This window comes from Chlamydotis macqueenii, chromosome W (assembly GCF_036417535.1).
Source record: "Chlamydotis macqueenii isolate bChlMac1 chromosome W, bChlMac1.mat, whole genome shotgun sequence".
In the NCBI taxonomy this organism is placed as follows: Eukaryota; Metazoa; Chordata; class Aves; order Otidiformes; family Otididae; genus Chlamydotis; species Chlamydotis macqueenii.
In genome coordinates this window covers 36,615,736-36,636,168 of record NC_141592.1, presented here as the reverse complement: position 1 = coordinate 36,636,168, position 20,433 = coordinate 36,615,736, and the positions used below count along the sequence as shown (strand labels likewise).

The 20,433-nt window shown below is 46.3% G+C and overlaps 1 protein-coding gene across 1 annotated transcript in view; it reads right to left on the bottom strand.

Annotated features, from left to right (window-relative positions):
- Positions 1–4,957: 4,957 nt before the first annotated feature.
- Positions 4,958–20,433, bottom strand: part of LIN37 (lin-37 DREAM MuvB core complex component) — a 63,784-nt gene continuing 48,308 nt past the window's right edge. The window contains 2 exon segments of the mRNA XM_086769426.1: positions 4,958–5,458; positions 5,928–6,082. Coding sequence (XP_086625552.1) covers positions 4,958–5,458; positions 5,928–6,082 — 656 coding nt within the window.

Here is a 20,433-nt window from a genome sequence, read left to right as displayed (position 1 = left end):
AGCAATCTGTTTTGTCTTATACCTTTTTTGAGGCAGGAATTCTTAGCACTGGCTCAAAATCTCAAGACTAACAATTACGCTGTAATAATGACTGCTATCATCTCAGCTGCATAAATTGTATTTTCTAGAAGAGACAACAGCTCAGGGTACATGACAAAGAAGATGCTTGAGCTTGCTATTCCTTGGATTCACTTAAAGTAGAAGAAATGTTATAGCTCTGCTTTTTTAAATGACACTTAATTGCTTGGGATTTTCTCAATTTTTTAAGGAATTCTCCAAGAGGAAAGGCGTGAGTTGTATCAACTAGAAGGAGAACATTAAACTCCCATCTGTCCCAGAATGGATAACCGTCTTGTGACCGCTCATGGCACAGAACAAGAGTTAGGGACTCAGACCTTTGGGAATGCATTTGAAATGTTTCTAATTTAGCCAGTCCCCTCCTATTCCTGAATTAAGTTGCAATATTATCCGACCAAAGAGCTGGATAGTATGGCAGCACAGCTGGAAAAGAAGTGTTAAAACTGATGCATTAGATTATTTGTTTCACAGTGGGCAGCAAATCTTTTCGCTTACTTGATGGTGATGCTTTTATATAGGAACAGAGAACTAAAGACAGCTTTTGCGTCATCTTATCTAGTCCTCCAAAGCAGCGATTCTAAAGCCCTGAAGAAAGGTAAGAGCACTAAACTCCAAGGTTTGAGTATTAGTTGCCACCAGGGAGGATGAGTGGTAATGAAGAGAGTTGTCCTCTTGAGTTTTCTGACTGCTGAGGACAGGATACACAAGCGTCCTCCTTTCAGAAACTTGTTTTCTTTTTTTTTTTTTTAAAAAAAAAAAGAAATCACTATTTACACTATTTGCAATTGAGCTTTAAAATACACCCTGTTCTGCACCTGAGAGAGGAGGGCGAGAGAGGGAGAGAGATGATGCGGAGTTCTTTCTGGGTTTCAATAAGAAAGGTCCAATAACAAATGGATTAATAAAATAGCTGTTTTAATAAAATAGAATAAAAAGAGGAAAACAGATAACAAGTAAATCTTACATCCCTTCAGATGCTGGAAACCCTGCTTTCATGCAGCATAGGATGGACACCAGATGGATTTTCCCATGACATGCTGCGCAGTTTCGGTCTGTTCCTTCTTTTTCAGTCATTCAAGTTGTACTAGTTTTGACTAGGATAGAGTTAAATTTTCTTCATTTTCCTCATATGGGGCTATGTTTTGGATTTGTGATGAAAACAGTGTTGATAACACAGGGATGTTTTAGTTATTGCTGAGCAGTGCTTACACAGAGTCAAGGCCTTTTCTGCCTCTCACATGGCCCCACCAGCGAGTGGGCTGGGAGTGCACAAGAAGTTGGGAGGGGACACAGCCGGGACAGCTGACTCAACTGATCAAAGGCATATTCCATACTATATGCTCAGCAATAAAACCTGGGAGGAAGGAGGAGGGGGAGGACATTAGGAGTTATGGTATTTGTCTTCCCAAGTAACTGATACACGTTATGAAGCTTTCCTGGAAATGGTTAAACTTCTGCCATGTTTAGTTTCCCCATCTCTTCTTTACTATTTTCTCAGGAATGCCTCCTAGGGAGAAATTCCTGGGCACATCACAGGAGCTTGAGCATCCTCACCTTCTTCATTCTTAAAAATCAAATTTTAATCAGTGGCGCTTGAGTACTTAGTTTAGCTCATATTCACTATGAACTGAAACTTTTAAAGAAAAGTTCCTGCTGTTTTGATGAATGAGCCTGGTATCCCTGGCTCTCCAGGAGAGGGGTCTGAATGTTATCTCAGCCCCTTCTCCCGTGCTGACCCCTTCACTGCTGAGTGCTGCTGCTGCAGCCTGGCCGCCTTTAGCTCTGACATTCAAGGTGTGGGGGTTTGTCATGCAGGACTGCACTGAAACTGTCACTTGGCCCCTTCCTGTGCCCAAATTATCATTCTTAAGGGTGGAATCTTTTAAGGATCCTTAGAAAGGTTCCAGCTCCTTAGGAGAGGAAAAGGTTAAAAAAAGGAACCACAAAACCAATCATATATCTCCTTGGATCGGGGACTTATCTGAACATCCTTGGAGACACGGATATCGTGCCAATGGCAATTTAATTGGTTGACCCGGGTATGTCCTGTCCAGCCACCTCTTGTTTACAAGCAGAGTGATATGCATTTGTCTAAGGAGATCTACATTTCCACTGGATACATTATTTGTAGAGCTAAGTGATGTTTGTTCCCCTAAAATTCACCGATTTACTACTTGGCTCCATCGGGTTTAAAACTCTATAAGATGAGGCTATTCCTTTGCAACTGTGCGTTTCCCTTTTCTATCCAATTCTTCACAAATTTGGAAATTCAATTTGTAGAGAGTTCAGCCTTATCCTGATCCTCTCAGGTTTCCTCTTGCTTTATAGCCAATGTCATTATCGATTTCATAGGTGGAAGTGATCTGTTACTCACAGGAGGTCTTGTACATACTTTGGTATGCCTCTCTTTTCATCTCCCAAACTACAAATTCCGGTCACTAGGCCTGCAGTTTGAGCCATTTACACCTCCTATTGTCCTTCTAATGTTCTGTAAACATATTTTTAATCCAATTGTTCCAAGAATTTACTAGCACAGATCCCGTTTGGGTGCCCGTATAAAGTTCAAAAGCTCAATTACAAATTTAACACTGTAGGCATATTAGCAAAGAATCAGCCCCCCCCATCACATACAAATTATATACACGTACTCTCGGGAGTACTCACAACTTGAACAAAGTCCTACTAACTACGAAACTGTGAAGGGATGTTAGAAGCACCACTGACTTCTCCAGTCACACAAGGGGACACCAGGCCATGCACGATCTTCGCAGATTAAAATAACCCAGCAGGTAATTTAATTGGGTATCTGCCAGATAATGTTATGCTTTTAGCAGTATAATTACACCATGCAGTGGCATTTCTATATACAGGTACAATAGCATTTAACCATTGAACTTTATGAGGTTCAGGATCTTTTAGCTTTGCTGCATTTGGCCAATTGGCCCATGGGTCTGTGTAGTTAAAATACAGACAGTAATCAATTTTCACAGAACCAAATAAGTCCAATTCCTGTGGTTCTTGATTCATTCTCGGAAACCATGGGACCCAATTGTTCCATTTATCAATGACTCCAGTAGATGTTTCATTAATATATTGCAATCTTTCAGGGGGAACGTGCCAGTCGTCGACAGGCTGTCCTACTGTGTGAGGGATTTCAGTGATGGTCCATGTAGGGCCATGTCGTAGTTCGACGACAGTGGCCACGACAGGCCACTGTGGGAAATTACAAGCTGCACACAGCTGTGAGAACACGACCTTGGAGAGGGGAGCTAGGAGGGTTGTTATCTCAGAGAGGGGAACTAGGAGGGTTGTTATTGAGCAGTATGTTGCTGCTATCTGGGAACCACTGTTAGCCAGCAGGGCACGTACTTGGCAGGCCTTGTTGCATGCACTGGCCACGCGTGCACCAACACCTGGTCAGTACTCTTCCACTGAATCTGCTGAGGGGATAAATAGAGGCAGCTCAGAGCAGAGGGAGAGAGAAAGGACCCAGAGCACACTGTACGAACAACAGGGGATGCCCTGAAGGTGCTGCGCCTACCTCCCTTCTCTGCTCTGACCCCGCTGATCATCATCCTCCTGCTCAGTGGTGTCTCCGGTGTAGTCGAGGCGGTAAGACTCTCATAAAGGGAAAACAATACGCTAGCAACTGCTCATGCTAGGAACTGTAACTGCTTATGCAAGGCTATAATAGAGCAATAAATACTGTTGTGCTTTTAAATATCATATGTTGGGTGAACTTTGTGCATAGGAATCCTACGAACTGGTTACACCTACCAAACAGGTTACAAAAGGATTCCCCGGACTAGACAACGATAAACATATCGCGTCTTGCCCTGTCACATTCGCCAAAGTTACCCATATATTGGTTTTGAGCTGTGGTGGCATCCACAATGGTGTGGCAGACGTCATGGTACAGATGGCGATGACTGAGATAACGATGGCTTGATCCATCAAGCAGGTCCCCATCTTGGTCCAGAACCCGTGGAAACACAAGCATATCCTCTACCCCAAGTTATTAATGGAAAAGATCCTTCCTATTGATTTGTAATTTGTAAATTTTTTATCATTACTTGGGCTTTCTCATTAGGTTTTAAAGTATTATGTAAGCCGAAATGATGTTGTATAGGAGGTCCATCCTCCGTCCAATTTTAAAAATTCAAAACATAACAGGCTTTAGCTATACGTTCTTGTAGAGTTCTGTATGAAATACGGGTGTGCCCGTCAATCCAGGAGCCACTTGAGCTCCCAGATCCCTCTCCAGAGCCCCTCAAGGGAGGGACCGCGCACGTGCAACCCCAGATCCGGAACCCACAAAAGGAGCAACTGCGAGGCGCCACGCACACGCGCACCACCTGAGCGGCAGGAGCCACCACCTCCAGCACCTGTCTCCAAGATGTCGGCGGATCCACAAGCGGTAATGTTTTCTCTTTTCCTTTATTCCTTTTATTTTTTCTGTTGCTCGGCTATGGTGGTGCAATGTTCTCTTATCATTAGAATGTCACTATCGAGCAGTCGTCGCTCAGTGGAGAGGAGAGGCCTAGATGAGCACTCGATCACCACGCGAGGTGATTAGCGAGGTTGGTATCATTAATCCCAAGAGGTCTCCTTTAACTTTGATCGAGGTTTTTCTTGTTGTTGTTGTTTCACTTCCAGCTCCATGAGACCTGCTGTGGGGGCAGAGAGAGAAACAGCCAGTGCTGCCCGTGGCAGAGATGTTGAAGTGGTCGATTGGGGGTGTCTGAGAGTACTAATTTATTTAATATTATGTGTTGCATTTTTCAGTTTTATTTTTATGTTGGCCTCTATCCTTTACTGCTACTACCATGATTGTTGTGAATAAGTTGTTTTCACAGTTCCTGTTTGTTTCTGTTTGTTGTTAGTTGTTGTTAACTTGGTTTATATATGTTTTACAATAAAATTCAGTTTTGTTGTTCAGTTCATCAAAAGTCTCTTTTTCATATCTATGGTGGATTTGTAAGCAAAGGCGGGAAGTGGGGACTATGTGACCAGCTTTTAGCTGTTCATCCACCAATTTATGTAGTCGCAGCAGTTTTTCTTTTGGGAGGAGATGCCGGGGGGGGGCGCGCGCCGTGGGGCAGTTGCGCATCCAGGCGCGGCACACGGAGTATCGGGGGGTGCCCTCGGGGAACTGCCCCAGCTCCGCGCTGCGGTCGCACAGCTTGATCACGTAGGTGGTGTGGCGCTGCTGGACGAGGGGTCGGGCAGCCCCTCCTCCGCCTCCCAGCGCTTCCTGCGGCGCTGCTGGGCCGGGCGGGCCTTTTCCCCGGGGCTGTGGCCCTGACGCCTCCTTGCTCAAGGCGGCTCCGGGCGCCTTCCCCGCCTCCTCCTCCAGCGGCTCCCGCTGGCCCTGGCTCCGCTCCAGGGACGGTTTTTAAAGCACGGAGCGCCAATTGTTTAAACTGCTGCAAACCCGCCTGGCAGATTCTAGCCTGCACGGCATTGGTGCTGTGATCGCCTTGCCCCAATAACGCGTCTGCAGTGACCGCTCGCAATGGATCGCGCCTCCCTAATGTCAAATTTTCATTAGCCTGGACGCCTGCAAGCTGCTTCATCTTTGACTCCCACAAAGTGTATTGCATGTCCATCATTATTAAGTGAAACAAAGTTTTAAAATCATTTGGGATAAACACATGAGTATCACAGACAGACTGTATTAAATGCATTGTATATGGAGCCCCAAGTCCGTGGTCTGTCACCGTTCACCTGATATCCTTAATAAGAGCATACGAGAGACCTTCCCACCACGGGTCTTGATCAGGCACATACACTACAGGGAAAGCATGCAGCATATCCACATCCCCTGCTCGCCTTGCTTCTCCCCTTACAGCTGCCCATTTATCATGAGGGTCAGGAGGATATAAATCAGGCTCCTTTTCTGCATCAATAGGCCCTGGATCAAAAGGATCATCATCAGGATTATCAGGCGGCAGAACCGCAGGAACAGCAGCAGCAGGTTTAGTTTTTGGTCTTACGGCAGGGTCTGCCAGAGAAGGCGACAGTGAAGAAGCTGAAGGTGCCGCTTCTGCTTCCTTTGTTTGTGAGCCAACGTCAGCTTTTAAAGTTTCAAAGATGGTTCGCCAGAGGCTCAATAAAGCGGCGGCAACCTTATCATTTTTTGTAGCACAGTCCCATAGATGGAAACCTATTTTGTCCCAAACCTCCAGGTTGTAAATGTTAGTGGTATTTACGGAGAGGTCAGCTTTTGATGCCCATAAAAGAATGCATTTCAATTCTTCCTCTTCTAAAACTTTTCCTTGCGTTCAGAGCATTTGTTTGAAGGTATCTACATAAGCTCTCTGCTCTGGAGACAATTTGTTCCCCATCATTCCCAGTGACATGCAGATCAAACTCTACAACTTGGAAAGAGTTATAAAGCAGGCATGTTTATTTGGCACCGGGTGCGTGGGGGATCGCTCCTCCAAAAAGCATGCACACCAACAGCACATTTTACGAAAAATTTATATGGTGCAGGTATACATATTCATAGGATTGCACAATACAGACATAAGTGAGGTGGGGTTATTAAAAAAACACTTGCGTTAGCATTTCAGATCTGTCTCTGGTGGTCGTTTACTTCTTCAGGGGTCTGATCTTCCTCTAGATGAACTTTAGTCATTCACCCATGCTCTCCTTTCACTTGGGGATTTCAGCAGTTTCCCGACTTCTGACCGAATCTGTGGTGGAACTAACATTCCGTCCTTTGCTAGACATATTAGTCCTTGACACATACCAATCCCTGATAAGCTCAAGTGAGTTTCAAGGCAAACAGGATTGTTAGGCATTCTCTAGCATAGAATCATAGAATCATAGAATAGTTAGAGTTGGAAGGGACCTTCAACGGTCATCTAGTCCAACCCCCCTGCAAGAAGCAGGGACATCCCTGACTAGATCAGGTTGCTCAGAGCCTCATCCAGCCTGGCCTTGAACGATTCCAGGGATGGGGCATCCACCACCTTTCTGGGCAACCTGTTCCAGTGCTCTACAACTCTCATTGTAAAAATTTTTTTTCTAATATCTAATCTAAACCTACCTCCTTCTAATTTAAACCCATTACCCCTTGTTCTATCACAACAGGCCCTACTGAACAGCTTCTCCCCACCTTTCCTGTAGGCCCCCTTGAGGTACTGGAAGACTTCTCTAAGGTCTCCCCGGAGCCTCCTCTTCTCCAGGCTGAACAGCCCCAACTCTCTCAGCCTGGCCTCATAGGAGAGGTGCTCCAGCCCTCTGATCATCTTTGTGGCCCTCCTCTGGACCCTTTCCAACTGGTCCATGTCCTTCTTGTGTTGGGGACTCCAGAACTGGACACAGTACTCCAGGTGGGGTCTCACCAGGGCAGAGTAGAGGGGGAGAATCACCTCCCTCGACCTGCTGGCCACGCTTCTCTTGATGCAGCCCAGGATGCGGTTGGCCTTCTGGGCCGCAAGGGCGCATTGCCCACTCATGTTGAACCTCTCGTCTACCAACACTCCCAGGTCTTTCTCCTCAGGGCTGCTCTCTAGCAGACAGTTAGTCTCCTAAATCAAGCAATATTTAGCAGACAGTTAATTCCCTGTATCAGTTCCCCCCTTTTCTTTCCCCTAAGCAAATTCTTTTGCTGTTAAAAGTGGTTCATTATATTTCATTACTAATTTTAAGGCACATATTTGTTCAGCAAGCTTCTTCAGCTTATACCAAAAGATAAGATTTACTTCCGTTAATATTGCCATGACTATCAGTAATATCAGTATCGGGTGGGTCAGTATGTTTAAGATCTTGGTAGCAGATGGGGAATAACCCATGAACACATCCCACCAATAGTGTTCTCCGTCTGACTTCACTCGTTCCATTATTTGGTGTATTCTTTCTGCATCATGTTGGATAGTAATTAAAGTATTTCAGCCACTTTCCTGGACTTGCTTTATCAACCTCTCTAAATTCTCATGATGCAGTAGTTCCCTTACCAGAGCAAGATTCATTCCAATAGGGGTGGGCTGCAAATCTTGAATCAATTCATGACTAGATCGTATCAATTGATAGGTAATGACAGGAGCAGTATAATTAAAATCACATCCTGTGAGACTAAAAAAATTGCAGATGCAAATATTTGGATGGTTATTCATGTCCACTATTAGGTCATCAACCTGTACAAAATCACATACAGTCCTTAAACAAACACATCCCATACCCCTGTAAATTACAATGGTTTCTAGGGTCTCATTGGGATGTATCTCAAAGTGACAAACATTTTGTTCCGTATCCAGACAAATATCCTGCGCTTTTATGGTATTACCTTCACAAATAAATCCCTGCTGGTCTTGCACAGCACAGGCCTCGACATCAGTAATTTGCCATTTCTTTCCATTTTTCATAGCCCATACCTTATGTTCTAAGGGATACAGTACAGCTCCACGGTGATTTAATCGTAATGCAGCAATTGGATATATATTATACACCAAGGCTTTAGATATAGTTAGTACAAAGGCTGTGGCTGTGTTGCTAGTAGGGTCAAAGGTAAAATTAACTAAGTGCCACCGCGATTGGAATTTCCTTTCAAATTCAGTTGCATTATCCCAAATTACCTTTCGGATTTCTCTTGGCAGGATTCCGCCTCTCCTTCCCTGATGATTGTAGCTGCTATTGACTGTATCCATAATTGGGCCTGGATACAACTGAGTGCTTTAGAAACATTAGTTTGAACTATGTCTAATGCATCTACAATTAATTCATTATCCTTTTAATTAAGCTCTTCCCATTGTGGTAATGCATTTGCCATAAGCCATTGACGATTTCCTAAAGTGAGGAGAGAAGATCTTAAAGGGTATTGTATTTTGTTCAAGTCACTGATTGCCATGGTGAGTTTGTTCTTTATTATCTCAGTATCTATACTATTCAAAACTCCCAGTCCTGTTCCTAGTGCACCAGTCAAATCTCTCTTTGTTCTCATTTGGGTTCTTTTATATAGCCATGTCATCCATCCCGCATATGAGGGTTTTAGAAATCGTGTGCAGGCTGGTTGAATGGTGGAGATATTGTTCTGCACCGATAGTTCAACTTGTTTAAGAGACCATGTTGGATTAAATACTACCTGTTGTTGGCTGACATATTTAATTACATATGGCCCTGTTGGATACACATATGGTTCCAACTGCTCGGGCTCTGCAGAACTTGATTCAGTAGCCTGAGTCAAAGTAGTGTAAGTAGGAGGAGTAGTGGTCCTTTTCGGTGTCTGTAACTGAAATCTGAAAGATAAAGCTTGATTCTCCTTTTGAGTTGCCCCCAAACACACAATAGACACTGTTTGAGTTACATGGAAGGGATACCAACAAATCTCCTTTCCTCTATATGCTATTTCACCTATCTCAAATCCCAATTCCCAATTGTGGGAGTTCCTGACTGTAATTTGAGTTAAGAGAGGAGGTGGATTACTTACATTAAGGAGTCTACAACCTATCTGAACCTCCTTTCCTTCTTCAACTGTCCAGGTATAGAATGAATCTATTCTTTCTTCTCCAGCTGGTTGCAGTGTCATGTTGTCATTATATACTACAACAGTTGCCAAATTCAGCCCTTTCAGATATTTTCCCTCACTTCCTGTATACCCAAAATGAACATTTGTCTGAGGCCATTCCCAAGCACTCATTAAGTTACAGTTCAGCAGAGTCATGAGAACGCACGTCATCGTTTTTGGATGCGAAGCTTTAATGGTCCCACAGGTGTCGATTCCCATCGTGGCTTAGGAGCTTTCTTCACTCTGGTGTGATGCACCCACAAGGTCTGTTCTTTAATCTTGATCGCTGTATGGGATGTCAGCAGCACCTGGAATGGGCCTTCCCACTTTGGTTCCAAAGGTGAGTCTGTAAAGGACTTAACATACACATAATCGCCAGGTTTAACATCATGCACCGGCCCATCAAGACCTTGGGCTCTGGTTCCTAAGACCAGTTTCTCTACCTCTTGAAGTTCTTTCTGCAGACTTATTACGTAATCAGATAATGTTTCATCTCCAATCTGAGTTGATATTCCCGCCTGTATGATATAAGGCCTCCCATACAATATTTCAAAAGGACTCAATCCTTCTTTAGTTCTGGGCTTTGTTCTGATCCTCAGGAGTGCCAAAGGTAAAGATTGTGGCCAAGATAATCCGGCCTCTTGCCCTAGTTTTACAATCTGTAACTTAATTAAGTGATTCACCTTTTCCACTTGACCACTCACTTATGGCCTATATGAGGTATGTAACTGCCAATCTATTCCCAAGAGCTTACTAACTTGTTGAACAATTTTTGCAATAAAATGTGGTCCTCTATCTGAGGAGATTGTTGCAGGAATCCCGAATCTCAGTACAATTTCTTGTAGTAACGCTGTCGTAGTTCAGCCCTGATCAGGACCAGACTATGCAGTCTCTCTCTCACTCCCCCCACCTTCCGAGAGAACAGGGAGAGATAATATAAGGAAAAACGGCTCGAGGTTTGAGATAAGGACAGGGAGAAATCCTTAAAGTTACCGTCACGGGCAAAACAGACTCGACTTGGGGAAAACTATTCATTTATTACTACAAACAGCAGGATAATGAGACAGAGAACAAGATAACCTCCTCCCACCCCTCCCTCTTCCCAAGCTTAACATTATCTCTACTACCTTCCCCTCCCGAGCGGCACAGGGGGGAAGAGGGAATGGGGGTTGCAGTCAGTTCATCATATGTTGTTTCACGCCGCTGCTTCATGGTTGGGGGAAGAACTCCTCGCATTCCTCCTCTGCTCCATCGTGGGGTCCCTCCCACGGGCCACAGTCCTTCGTGGAACTGCTCCGGCGTGGGTCATCTCTTCCACGGGGTGCAGTCCCTCTAGAACAGCTGTCCCAGCGGGCCCTCCACGGGCCACAGCTGCCTTCAGGCATCCACCTCCCCCGGTACGGGGTCCTTCACTGGCTCCAAGAGGATCTCTGCTCCTCCGTGGACCTCCACGGGCTGCAGGGGGACAACCTGCTCCACAATGGTCGTCACCACAGGCTACAGGGGAATCTTGGCCAGGAGCCGCATTACTCCTCCCCCTCCTTCTTCACTGACCTTGGCATCTGCAGCCGTTCCTCACAACAGGCTGGTAGATGTCTCTCAGGATCTTTTTTACATCTTATTCACTTCTCATCTCCTTTCCACTTCTTGCAGCCAGGCTGGACCGAGTCGGGCCCAGTCGGCTGCCTGGCGAGAGGCCAGAGGGTGAGGCCTGCAAGTCCCATGAGGCCTGTGCCTCCCCCTCTGCGCCTCTGCCCCTGCTCAGCTTCTTCACATCTTCTCTTCTCTTTCTTTTTTTCTGTTTTCCCCTTCTTAAATACGTTATCGAAGAGGCGTTATCACGGGACATTCTGCTACCAATCGGCTTGGCCTTGGCCAGCAGTGGGTCCGCCCTAGGCCTGGCCAAGTCCACTGAACAAAGGGGAGCGACTTCTAGCGGTTTCCTACAGAAGCTACCACCTTAGGCCCCCCCTCACTAAACAAAACCACGACAAACGCTTTAGTTACCTCCCTAGCTTTATTGGTTCGGCAAGGAAATGCTTCTGGCCAGCCTGAAAAGGTGTCCGTCAGGACTAACCAGATACCGGAACCCCCCTTTTCTTGGGAGTTCTGAGAAATCAATTTGCCATTGCTGACCTGGATAGTTTCCTTTCCCTATTTGTCTGAGTCGGGCTTTAGGGATTATTTTAGGATTATTCTGCAAACATATTTCACACAGCTCCCCAATGGGATTTTCTGTGTTCTGCCATAATTATGGCCCACAATAATGCAAATGGAATTATTATTCTGCTTCGCAGAGTCTTTGCCCACCTACCCTTCTCTATTTTTCCACCTAAATCTTCAACTAATTTTCGATCCTCTTTGGAATACTTGGGTTCACAATCAATTTGTATTTTACCGTCTGGGATCAAAGACCACCTCTAATTCGCCCCTCTCAGCCGCTCTTTTGGCTTCCCGATCCACCATAGCATTGCCCAATTCCTGAGTGGTATTTCCTTTCTGATGAGCCTTACAATGCATGATAGCTACTTTCTCGGGTAGCTGCACTGCTTCCGGAAGCCTAAGAATTTCTTCAGCATGTTTTATATATTTCCCTTGGGTGGATAGGAGTCCCCTTTCCTTCCATATCGCCCCATGGGCATGGACTACCCCAAAAGTGTATTTGGAGTCCGTCCAGACATTAATCTTCTTGTCTTTAGCCAGTTCCAATGCTCGGGTTAAAGCTATTATTTCTGCCTTTTGTGCGGAGGTATTTGGGGCAAGGGATGCAGATTCTATTACCTGATCCATAGTAGTTACCGCATACCCTGCTTTGCGGACGCCTTGTCCAACAAAGCTGCTTCCATCTGTGTACCAAGAGTCTTCAGCATCTTCCAGTGGCTCCTCTTTCAGGTTCGGTCGGCTGGAATAGACTGCTTCAATCGTTTCCAGGCAGTCATGCGATAGCGGTTCTCCCGTAATTCCGCTGAGGAAAGATGCTGGGTTGACAATGTTAGTAACCACTATTTCCACATCATTCTTGCTGACGCGGAAGTAACGGACACTGCTGACGACCAATATGATCAAGCAAATGCCAATTTATTGTTGATACATCCCGGTGTCCTGGTTTTGGCAGGGATGGAGTTAATTTTTCCTCTCAGTAGCTGGTATGTTTTGGATTTTGTGTGTGAAGAATGTTCATAAACACCCTGATGATACCAGTTGTTGTGAATGAGACCAAGGACACCATCCTGCTTTCCAAGTCTTGCTAATTTGCAGATGCAGGAAGCTGGGAGAAAGACAGACAGCATAATTGATCCAAACTGGCCAAAGAGAGTATTCCATGCCATAAACGTCATGCTCAGTATATAAGTGGGGGCAGGCGAGGGTGGGTATCTGCCTTCCTGGCATCCATCCTTCCTGCTTGTTTTGGCTGGCATCGTTCCCCCTACCTTGCTGGCTCCCTTTTGCTCCTTTGCTTGCTGCTCGGGTTTGTTTCCGTGATCGCTGCTCGGGACGGGCTGTATCGGTCATTGGGACATCGGGTGGTGAGAAAACACATATTGTTCACTTTGTATATTTTTTAATATCCTTATATTCTGTTATTATTGTAGTTTTCCCTTTTATTTTAGTAAATTGTCTTCATCTCAACCCACGAGTTCTCCTTCCTTCCCAATTCTCTCCCCCATTCCCCTGGGGAGGGGGAGAGTGAGCGAGAAGCTGTGTGGTGATTTGGGCTAAACCATCACAGTCATTTTGGCGCCCAACGTGGGGCTCGAAGGGTTGAGGTAAGGACAGATCTGACTAGAGTGTGTTAAAGTTGTTACAAGTGCTCATTATTTTATTTGAATCCCTGGTCACAATGTTGTACTACGTGTTCACATGGTTGTGTTATGTCTTTCCTGTCACATATTTCCTTTGATGCTGTTTATCACTTCTCGGAAATGGATGAGAATTCTCATTTTGATTTACTGGGCACTACTGGCTTATGATATGGTATCATCACTGGTCATTAAACTAATCTGGTCCTTGTTTTCGGCATTGCTGGCAACTCCGTACTTTGGATGCCATTTGGTAAGAATTATTAATAATCACACATTTTTCTTTTTCTCCCTGGAGAACCAATCTATGGGGAAGTCAGAGGAGGGTACCTTCCCATACTCCTTTACCTTCCCTTTTTCTTTTGAGCGAGTCACATCAGCTCTCAAGAATTTTGAATATCCTTGGGATGTGCAAGCCAGCATACTCCTATTGCTCTGTGTCCTAAATGGGTTTCAGATGTTGTTTAGGATTAAACAATTATTTACAAAATTCACCCGGAGATCTACCTTGAGGTTGGAGGGGCAGGGGTGGCATGGTATGTGGGAGAAGACAGGCAGGTACCTAGAAAACTTCTCACCTCCAATGGTCTGGAACTTCACTCCCAAACAACTACAGAATCCAGATGAAGTGATTGAATATTTGAAAGAAAAATGCCATAGCTATTCTAAAGAGGCAAAGCTTACCGCTTTGTGCTGGGCACTGGCTAGTATCTACCAAACACTGCTTAACGTGCAGCACCCTCAGGAAGAAGGGAGAAAAAATCAACCGACCGATACCCTGGCTACTCCAGCCCCGGCTACCGGCCCTGCGGCTACTCCAGCCCTGGCTACCGGCACTGCAGCTGCTCCAGCCCCAGCTACCGGCCCTGCGGCTACTCCAGCCCCGGCTACCAGCCCTGCAGCTGCTCCAGCCCCGGCTACCGGCACTGTGGCTACACCAGCCCCGGCTACCGGCACTGCAGCTGCTCCAGCCCCAGCTACCGGCCCTGTGGCTACTCCAGCCCCAATGACAGGCACTGTGGCTACTCCAACTCTAGCTACTGGCACTGCAGCCGAATCAGAGAACCAACCTGTGTCAGTATCAGTCGCCCCTGTACAGAAGAAGAAATCTTGGAAGCGAAAGTCAGCTCGTTTAGTAAGGGATGAGGGAAAACCAGGACCATCACGAACAGAGGAAGAAGAAGAGGAACTCATGAGAGAGGAACTCATGAGAGAGGAACTCATAAATGAGACTGAAACCACCCGATCCTTATCCCTGAATGAGTTGCGAGACATACAAAAAGATTTTGGCCGCCGTCCAGGCGAGCACTTTCTCACCTGGTTGCTTCGATGCTGGGATAATGGGGCCAGTAGCCTGGAATTAGAAGGTAAGGAAGCTAAACAGCTGGGATCCCTTTCTAGGGAAGCAGGCATTGACAAAGTGATTGGAAGAGGTGCACAAGCTCTCAGCCTCTGGAGGCGGCTCCTGTCAAGTATGAAGGAAAGATATCCCTTCAAGGAAGATATTACTTATCATCCAGGCAAGTGGACCACTATAGAGAGAGGTATCCAGTACCTAAGGGAATTAGATGTGCTGGAAGCCATTTATAGTGACCTAGACAGCGAGGAGTCACCCCAAGATCCAGATGAAGTCCGGTGCACACGGCTCATGTGGCGGAAGTTTCTACGGAGTGTACCATCATCGTATGCCAATTCATTGGCAATTATGCTCTGGAAAGAGGGAGAGGGACCAACAATAGATGAATTGGCTAGTCAGCTCCGGCAATATGAAGACACTCTCTCTTCTTCCCTCGTCTCAGCTGTGGAGAAACTGTCTCGGGAGGTCCAGCAGTTAAAAGAGGATAGGTCCTACTCCCCGCCCATACAGAGCAGTATTTCAGCTATTAGGAGTAAACGTTTCCCTGCTCAAGAGAGACGGTACACACGGCGAGGTATCCTGTGGTTTACCTTGCGTGACCAAGGAGAGGACATGAGAAAGTGGGATGGGAAACCTACCTCAGACCTAGAGGCACGGGTACGTGAGCTGCGGGGAAAGACATTTGCAAATAGAGGTTCTCCCCGGAAAACTGCTGCTCCGGTCTCCAGTGGACAGTTCCCCAGACGGAATAGAAGGGCTGATCTTACCTATGATCCTATGGAAGGGAATTCTGATTCATATTCACAGGAAGTGAGCGATGAATATTATGAGCAAGATTAGAGGGGCCCTGCCTCCAGCCAGGTGGAGGAGAGGGACAACAGAGTTTATTGGACTGTATGGATTAAATGGCCTGGCACATCAGACCCACGAGAGTATAAGGCTCTAGTAGACACTGGTGCACAGTGTACCCTAATGCCATCAAGCTATAAAGGGGCAGAACCCATTTGTATTTCTGGAGTGACAGGAGGATCCCAAGAACTGACTGTATTGGAGGCTGAAGTAAGTTTGACTGGAAATGAGTGGCAAAAGCACCCCATAGTGACTGGCCCAGATGCTCCCTGCATTCTTGGTATAGATTACCTCAGGAGTGGGTATTTCAAAGACCCAAGAGGGTACCGGTGGGCTTTTGGTATAGCCACTGTGGAGACGGAGGAAAATAAACAGCTGGCCACCTTGCCCAAGCTCTCAAAGGACCCTTCTGTTGTGGGATTACTGAAGGTTGAGGAACAACAGGTACCAATTGCTACCACCACAGTGCACCGGCGGCAATACCGCACCAACCGAGACTCCACAATCCCCATCCTCAAGCTGATTCGTCGACTGGAGAGCCAGGGAGTGATCAGCAAGTCCCGTTCACCCTTTAACAGTCCCATATGGCCAGTGAGAAAATCTAACGGAGAATGGAGACTAACAGTGGACTATCGTGGCCTGAATGAGGTAACACCACCACTGAGTGCTGCCATGCCGGACATGCTAGAACTTCAGTATGAACTGGAGTCAAAAGCAGCCAAGTGGTATGCCACCATCAATATTGCTAATGCGTTCTTCTCCATCCCTTTGGCACCAGAATGCAGGCCACAGTTTGCTTTCACTTGGAGGGGTGTCCAGTACACCTGGAATCGACTGCCCCAGGGGTGGAAACACAGCCCCACCATTTGCCATGGACTGATCCAGACTGTACTAGAAAAGGGTGGAGCTCCAGAGCACCTGCAATACATTGATGACATCATCGTATGGGGCAACACAGCAGCAGAAGTTTTTCAAAAAGGAGAGAAAATAATCCAAATCCTTCTGAAAGCCGGTTTTGCCATAAAACAAAGCAAAGTCAAGGGGCCTGCACAAGAGATCCAGTTTTTAGGAGTAAAATGGCAAGATGGACGTCGTCACATTCCAATGGATGTGGTCAACAAAATAACAGCTATGGCTCCACCAGCTAACAAAAAGGAAACACAGGCTTTCTTGGGCGTTGTGGGTTTCTGGAGAATGCATATTCCAAATTACAGTATGATTGTAAGCCCTCTCTATGAAGTGACTCGAAAGAGGAATGATTTTAAATGGGGCCCTGAACAACGACAAGCCTTTGAACAAATTAAACAGGAGATTGTTCATGCAGTAGCCCTTGGGCCAGTCCGGACAGGGCAACATGTTAAAAACATCCTCTACACCGCAGCCGGGGAGAATGGCCCTACCTGGAGTCTCTGGCAGAGAACACCAGGGGAGACTCGAGGTCGACCCCTAGGCTTTTGGAGCCAGGGATATAGAGGATCTGAGGCTCGCTATACTCCAACTGAAAAAGAGATACTGGCAGCATACGAAGGAGTTCGAGCTGCTTCAGAAGTGATTGGTACTGAAGCACAGCTCCTCCTGGCACCACGATTGCCAGTGCTGGGCTGGATGTTCAAAGGAAAGGTCCCCTCTACACATCATGCAACTGATGCCACGTGGAGTAAATGGGTCGCACTGATCACACAGCGAGCCCGAATAGGAAACCCCAATCGCCCAGGAATCTTAGAAGTAATCACAGATTGGCCAGAAGGCAAAGATTTTGGAATGCCGCCAGAGGAAGAGGTGACACGTGCTGAAGAAGCCCCACCATATAATAATTTACCAGAAGATGAGAAGAGATACGCCCTGTTCACTGATGGGTCCTGTCGTATTGTAGGAAAACATCGGAAGTGGAAAGCTGCTGTGTGGAGTCCTACACGACGAGTTGCAGAAGCTACTGATGGCCAAGGTGAATCGAGTCAGTTTGCAGAGGTGAAGGCCATCCAGTTGGCTTTGGACATCGCTGAACGGGAAAAATGGCCAAAACTCTATCTCTACACTGACTCATGGATGGTGGCAAATGCTCTGTGGGGGTGGTTAAAGCAGTGGAAGCAGAGCAACTGGCAGCGCAGAGGCAAGCCCATCTGGGCTGCTGCACTGTGGCAAGATATTGCTGCCCGGTTAGAGAATCTCGTTGTAAAAGTACGTCACATAGATGCCCACATACCCAAGAGTCGAGCCACAGAAGAACACCAAAATAACCAAAGGGTGGATCAGGCTGCTAAGATTAAAGTTTCCCAAGTGGACCTAGACTGGCAACACAGAAGTGAACTATTTTTAGCTCGGTGGGCTCATGACACCTCGGGCCATCAAGGTAGAGATGCAACATACAAATGGGCTCGTGATCGAGGGGTGGACTTGACCATGGATACCATTGCACAGGTTATCCATGAATGTGAAACATGTGCTGCAATTAAGCAGGCCAAGCGGTTAAAGCCTCTTTGGTATGGGGAACGATGGCTGAAGTATAAGTATGGAGAGGCCTGGCAAATTGATTACATCACACTCCCACAAACCCGTCAAGGTAAGCGCCATGTGCTTACAATGGTGGAAGCCACCACTGGGTGGCTAGAGACCTATCCTGTACCCCATGCCACTGCCCGAAACACCATCTTGGGCCTTGAGAAGCAAGTTCTCTGGCGACATGGTACTCCAGAAAGAATTGAGTCAGACAACGGGACTCATTTCCGAAACAATCTCATAGATACCTGGGCCAAAGAGCACGGCATTGAGTGGGTATATCACATCCCCTATCACGCACCAGCCTCTGGAAAGATTGAACGGTACAATGGACTGCTGAAAACTACACTGAAAGCAATGGGTGGTGGGACCTTCAAAAATTGGGATAAACATTTAGCAAAAGCTACCTGGTTAGTTAACACTCGGGGATCCACCAATCGAGCTGGCCCTGCCCAGTCAGAACTGTTACATATTGTAGAGGGTGATAAAGTCCCTGTAGTGCATCTAAGGAATATGTTAGGAAAGACGGTCTGGGTTATTCCTCCCCTGGGCAAAGGCAAACCCACCCGAGGGATTGCTTTTGCTCAGGGACCTGGATGTACTTGGTGGGTGATGCGGGAGGATGGGGAAGTCCGATGTGTACCTCAAGGAGATCTGATTTTAGGTGAGAACAGCCAATAATTTGAACTGTATATAATCATTTCCATAGTTCTTATATGTCATATCAAAGGTATTGCAGCAAGAACACCCTGATCAGTGAAGAATGAGTTTCAATAAAAACAGGAGACATGCAACGATGATGGAACAGGAACTGGCGCCCAACAATTCCCTCAAGATCAACATCTTCAATTTGCAGACCATGGACATGATACACCAGCCACGCCAGATGTACCAACTGCGAGTTCCAGATGCAGCAGGCAACAGTCCCATGCTACATACGATCTCTCTTGTCCTGAAAGACTGTATGACATATGGAACCCAAAGTCATGGACTAAATGAACTCAACAGACTTTGGAGGGATAGCCCATAGATTGAAGGAGTTACATCTATGTGTGTGTATATGTATACGCATGACGTAGATGGTATGGAATAAGGGGTGGATACTGTCCTGGTTTTGGCAGGGATGGAGTTAATTTTTCCTCTCAGTAGCTGGTATGTTTTGGATTTTGTGTGTGAAGAATGTTCATAAACACCCTGATGATACTAGTTGTTGTGAATGAGACCAAGGACACCATCCTGCTTTCCAAGTCTCGCTAATTTGCAGATGCAGGAAGCTGGGAGAAAGACAGACAGCATAATTGATCCAAACTGGCCAAAGAGAGTATTCCATGCCATAAACGTCATGCTCAGTATATAAGTGGGGGCAGGCGAGGGTGGGTATCTGCCTTCCTGGCATCCATCCTTCCTGCTTGTTTTGGCTGGCATCGTTCCCCCTACCTTGCTGGCTCCCTTTTGCTCCTTTGCTTGCTGCTCGGGTTTGTTTCCGTGATCGCTGCTCGGGACGGGCTGTATCGGTCATTGGGACATCGGGTGGTGAGAAAACACATATTGTTCACTTTGTATATTTTTTAATATCCTTATATTCTGTTATTATTGTAGTTTTCCCTTTTATTTTAGTAAATTGTCTTCATCTCAACCCACGAGTTCTCCTTCCTTCCCAATTCTCTCCCCCATTCCCCTGGGGAGGGGGAGAGTGAGCGAGAAGCTGTGTGGTGATTTGGGCTAAACCATCACACCCGGTTAATATAGCCCTTCTAATTCTGTATCATATGCAAGCTCTCTACTAATTGGTTAACTATATCATGCACGCGCTCTTAGCTAAAATATGATTTGTTAAGTCTCTTTGTTCACGCGCACGGCTCTCTCCACCTGCACCCTGCTTCATGTTCAGCCCCCCCAGTCATGTATGCCAGCTGTTTTCCTTCTTCTCAAGGTTGCTTCTTTTACTTTCTCACAGGCGGCCTCATTATTTTCTCACAGGTGGCTTCAGTACTTTCTCACAGGCAGCTTCAGTGATGTCCTTGAGGCCTGCTGCTCACAAACATAACAATTCCATTCGGTCTGGATTGTTCACTAAGTGCCCCTGGTACTCCAGGTATCCAACACATTCTGTTCCACCAGAATGGCCTGGTATTTAAGGAACCTTTGTGGTGAGAGCCAGTGCCCCCCTTTTATCTCTAATACTGTGGATACAGTATGAGATATCAACACTGTCATCTTTTGGCCTAATGTAAATTTACGTGCTTCTTGGAGATTTAACACCAATGCTGCTATCGCCCTTGGGCAGCTAGGCCAACCTTTACTTACTCCATCAAGTTGTTTGGAGAAGTACGCCACTGCCC